The 5,203-nt window shown below is 31.2% G+C and overlaps 1 protein-coding gene across 1 annotated transcript; it reads right to left on the bottom strand.

Annotated features, from left to right (window-relative positions):
- Positions 1–442: 442 nt before the first annotated feature.
- LOC124921271 (transcription factor MYB64-like) lies at positions 443–2,397 on the bottom strand. The gene is made up of 3 exons (XM_047461907.1): positions 2,162–2,397; positions 1,954–2,080; positions 443–988 (listed from the first exon to the last, which is right to left on the bottom strand). Exons 1-3 carry the CDS (start codon positions 2,395–2,397, stop codon positions 443–445), a joined length of 909 nt encoding a protein of 302 aa, XP_047317863.1.
- Between the last annotated feature and the right edge of the window lie 2,806 nt (positions 2,398–5,203).

Below are 5,203 nucleotides of genomic sequence, written 5' to 3'. Positions count from 1 at the left end.
TCTAACAAACACTACTAACCTATATAATTTATACCTCGTAATATCTCCTTACAATCTATACATCATACAACTTTTACTTATATAACTAATATCTCGTACCAAACGCTACTTAAAATATTGTCCAATCAAACCAACTAGAAGTCATTACATCTACGTGCATTTACACAATTATCACTATATGTTAAAAAAAATATAAAAAATTGAGGTGAAAAAAAGAGAAAGTTAAAAAACAAAATAGCACACAACAGCTCATTAACAATAAATAAAATAAACAAAGTACATATCCATACCCAAGCTAGATGTAACTAGCAATATTACTACAATCCATGCCAAATAACAATTCCTTAATAATTTAACCCAAATTGACCATATGTAACAAACATAATTAAACCCAAATTCTTTGTTTAGACAATAAATTGAAGACAACAAGTAACAAACATAATTAAAAGAAAATGTCAGTCGATAATGATCCATCAAAGAGACCGGTAAAATATTGATCCGATGCTATATTGGTATTGGTTGCGATGTCCGATTCTTGAGCTTTATGGGTCGCACAATTGACATTCTGATCACTTTTATTATTGAAAAGATTGATCATAAAGTTCAGCTCGTCGTGATAAGTTTCCTTCGTCATTAGCTCGAACAAATTTCCGTCATCATTTGGCGAATCAGTCAATACAATATCATTGGTCATAACTGAAGAGCTTACAATGTTGACATCAACAATTTGAGAACTCATCATAGCATTGTCAAGATTGTTATTTTTTATATAAACTTGGAGAATAGTTGGCTTTAGAGTTTGAAGTTCTTGCGACGATTTTTTCATATTTCTTTTTGCATTATGTTTCCTCTTCGCCGCGTTCCAATGATTTTTTATTGAGTTCTCTGTTCTTCCTGGGATTCGTTTGGCAATCTCCGCCCATCGATTGCCAATCTTCTTGTGAGCCTCTATTAACATAATTTCTTCTTCTTCATTCCAACTATCTTTCTGAAAAAATATATAAAAAGTTAAATCTAGTATACATTTTTAGACACAAACTAAAAGACGACAACTTCTTGTAACAATATCTTTTGCTTTGTTGGTGATAAAGCTATAATGAGTGATAATATCAAAAACAAAATAATAATAATAATAAAACATTTAAAAAAGGGTATGGTTACTTGTATAAATTAAATATAAAAAATAATAATCACTAATATTAAAAAGAGAAATGATTAGGTGAGGGAATTTGGTGAGGGAATTTGGTAAGAGAATGATGTGGCATAATCTTATTCGTTGAAAAAATTAAATAATTTCTCTCTTTTCTCTCTTTCCTCCCACTTTTACATTTTCAACCAATGAAAGTGATGCCACGTCATTCCCTCACCAAATTCCCTCACTCTATCACTCCTCTATTAAAAAACAGCATATTTTTCTATCTTGATATAAATTTAAATATATAAAATCATTTTTAAATATAATGCAAGAAAAATACTTTTCAATGTGTAATGTATAATAAAATTCAAAATCAATCTTTATTTAATATGAGAATAAAAAATCTCAAATTAAATTTATACAATCGTACACGTCAAACACTTTTTTTTACGCGTCTTTACACAGAAACTGTCATCAAAGTAAAGTATGATTATGATAAACAGTGGAAAAGACTTTCAATCCTTTTGCAAAAAAAAATATTAAAAGTAAAATACTTTTTACCGAATGATATTCCTAAGTTTTGTATAGAAGATAAAACTAAATTTAATTTGCTTTCATTAGAAAAATCTTAATTTAAAACAAAATCCAAGTTTGCTTAAATTAACCTAAAAGATGATGATCATGAAAGGAGTAACTAGCAAAACTTTAAACAAATCAAATTCTAATAAATGAAATCTTAACTAAATTACCTTAAATCGATGTGAAAAAAAGAAAACCTTACACAAATCAAATTCTAAAAACATACCAATTTAAATTACCTTAATATCAGGCCTCAAATGATTAAACCATCTCTCACGACACTGCTTCCCAGCCCTAGCAATCATATTCTCAGCAATTTTTGACCATTTTTTATCTCCATACTGTCGCACTAATTTCACAAGTCTCCTGCAATAATAATTAATTAAATTCTAAAATCAACAAAAATAAATTCACAAATCAGATTCAAATTCAAATTCATGAATTAACCTGTCTTCGTCTTCCATCCATTGGCCTTTGATGAGTAAATTATTTTTCAATGCCTTACTTTTCTTCTTTGATTTGTTTTCTTGCTCATGATACATCAAATGCGATAGATCTTTTTTAGAATAATCATCAACATCGAATATAGGCGCTACAATCCCAGGCCTAGATGGATTAGAAGGAAATAGCGAAATAAAAACATCATTAGAATTGTTATTTTCTTCCATCAAGAACCTCTCCATTTCTATTAATGAGGAATTAAAACCATTAGAATGAGAACCAAAATTTTCACCAAATTCCATCTCTTTGAATGAAAGAGAAGAAATTAAGAGACAAAGAGAAAGTGAAAGAAATACAAGAGGAGAGATGGTAATATATATTAAGCCTTCAGGGTATTGGCTAGGTTGTATGATCTGAGAGCCGTTGATCACAGTTTGATCCAAAGGATGAGATTTGTCTATAAGTGTAACTTCCTGGCACACTTTATAATTAGTGAGTAAGAAGAGAGATTAGTTGTTTAATTATTTTTAGTGGCATAATTGTAATTTATGAAAAAAAATTAAAAGGAAATATGTAATTAAGTAGTACTAAAAGCCTCACATTTTATTAAATGACTTGAAATTAATTATGTTAACTTTAATTAATATATAATTTTTTTCATTATGGTAACTATCCTTTGGGTAATTCCTCTACACCAACTCCTTCTACCAATCTCCTCCAACACCTAGTATACTCATACCATGTCACCTAAAAACATCTAAGCCATTGATTAATTAATTACTTCAAAATTTGTAAATAATTTTAAAAATATTTTACTAATAAATTTTAGGTTATTAATTAATCAATGACTGAAATGAAAATATGACACGTGGCATAATTATACAAAGTAGATGAGCAATATTTTTATTGTGATAAATCTTTTTAATTTTATTGTATGCCATTATTACTAGATTTTCACAATCTATTTTAAATCATTTTTTATTTCATATAAATAACTTTACTATTAGATTTTCACAATTCTCCTTTTAGTACTGTAATTGCATTTATTTATTGAATAATTGATATTTTGTTTTTATTCTTAAGAGTAGATTGTTTTTATGAACTTTTAGACAAATGTAATTTTGCTTCTTCATTAAAAAATTGGTGTTTTAATATTTTAATTTTATTAAGCCAACTCATTTTTGTGGATTAGTATATAAATATTATCAAATTTACAGTGCTATGCAAATATTGATTTTTCAAAAAAATCTATATATATTAAAAATGATAAAAAAAAAATGATTTAGTCAAACAAGAAAGCATTACAGGAAAACAAATAATGTTACTTAATAGATTATCGAACTTGTAATTACTCGAGAAGAACGATTAATTTCTGACAAAAATACTTCACCATTGTATATTCTTTTATTATAATTAAAATAAATAATTGCAAGAACGATGATTTTGACGGATATTTTTTTTTCGTGGTCAAGATGTAATTTTATAAGAAAAAAAATACATTTCTTAATGATTAAACTTTGTCAATATGTTTCTTTGTTTCTTGACAGATGTTTTTTTATTATTTTGTTCTATAAGTTAGTTTAAGTATTTATGTGACTTTTCCTTAGTTGGAAATTGGTAAAAGAATGTACTTTTAAAATAAAATTTATTTATAGGTAATTTTTTAATATTTATCATATTATAATCTGTTAGATAAATTCAGACCGGTTCAAATAAACCTAACTTAAATAAACTTTCCATGCAGGAACAAGGAACCGGACCGGATGAACAAGAGAACCGACTAAAGAAACCTAACCAGTCAAGCTACCAAACCGATCAAGAGTATTCGGAACGTGACCGCACAAAGAAAGGATCGGTCAAAGCTCAAAACCGAAATCATCAAACAGCCGATCATCCACAAGACAAGAATAACCGGAAGAAGTCCGGTTACATCACTACCAAAAGACATTCGGCCAAGTCAAATGACCGACCAGTACAAGAAGACAATTTGGGTATCTGTTGAGAATGATACCAAGGGAACAGACTGAATACTTCCATATCCATGCAAGTCTGAGGAAAGACTGTAGGCTGCAGAAAACAGTACTACCGGATCCTTCTACTTCGGGGTAAGCCAGAAAGGAAATCTTCCAAGTACAGACAACTGTCCAAACAGACAGTGCCTATATCAAGTAAAAGACAAACCCGGCAGGTTTGTCTTACACACCGGAAGAACAGACCGCCAGGTCCGAGACATAATACCAGGTCTGAGGTTGACCATCAGGTCTGAGGAAACGACCGCAGGTCTGAACCTCTGAAACACTGAATCACTGCACCTCTGATCAGCCAATCAGATTCAAGGCAGTGAAATATGACCGTTGGCATATTTCACCTATAAAAAGGGGTAGCTGAAGAAGAGTAAATGCAGTGACTTAAGCGGGACATTAAGAGACAACAGTGTGATATTGAGATACTAAGAGCATTTACTACAAGTGATAAGAGTGTGCTGTTTTAGAAAGCCTAAGTGTTGAAAGTTAAAGTGTGTTTTACAATTTCGGTGTAAATTGTAAGAGTGTTATCGAGCAGGAAATAAGTCTCGATCGGCCTGTACTTGTATTCCTTAGTGAATATCCTTCTCGCGGTTTCGAGAGGAAGGGGTGACGTAGGAGTTTTATCTCCGAACATCCATAAAATCCGTCTTGTTACTTACTTTCTGCCGGCTTCATTATCTAACCGACTAAACCGACTCTATACTAACCATACCGAATATCCAGATTACCGAAACCGACCCACCATTTCCAAATCTCCATCATCCGAAACCGACCGTGCCTATCATACAAGCGTGCCGCTTCAACCTGAAAGCAAATCTCTTCCGCGCTTGAACCTAGTTCAAGGATTTGTGACAGGTTGTGTAGTATTGAAACCCCGGTGTTAATCTCTAACCGGATTAACCACCACCCTACGAGTGAGAACCGATAACCGGTCCAACCCCCGGTCCACCAGCGGCGACCTAGATCCTAACAATTGGTATCAGAGCAGTTAGTCTCAATACTCAAGCAAACATGTATCAGG

The sequence above is a fragment of the Impatiens glandulifera genome, chromosome 1, assembly GCF_907164915.1.
Source record: "Impatiens glandulifera chromosome 1, dImpGla2.1, whole genome shotgun sequence".
In the NCBI taxonomy this organism is placed as follows: Eukaryota; Viridiplantae; Streptophyta; class Magnoliopsida; order Ericales; family Balsaminaceae; genus Impatiens; species Impatiens glandulifera.
This window is presented reverse-complemented; position numbering and strand designations above follow the sequence as displayed.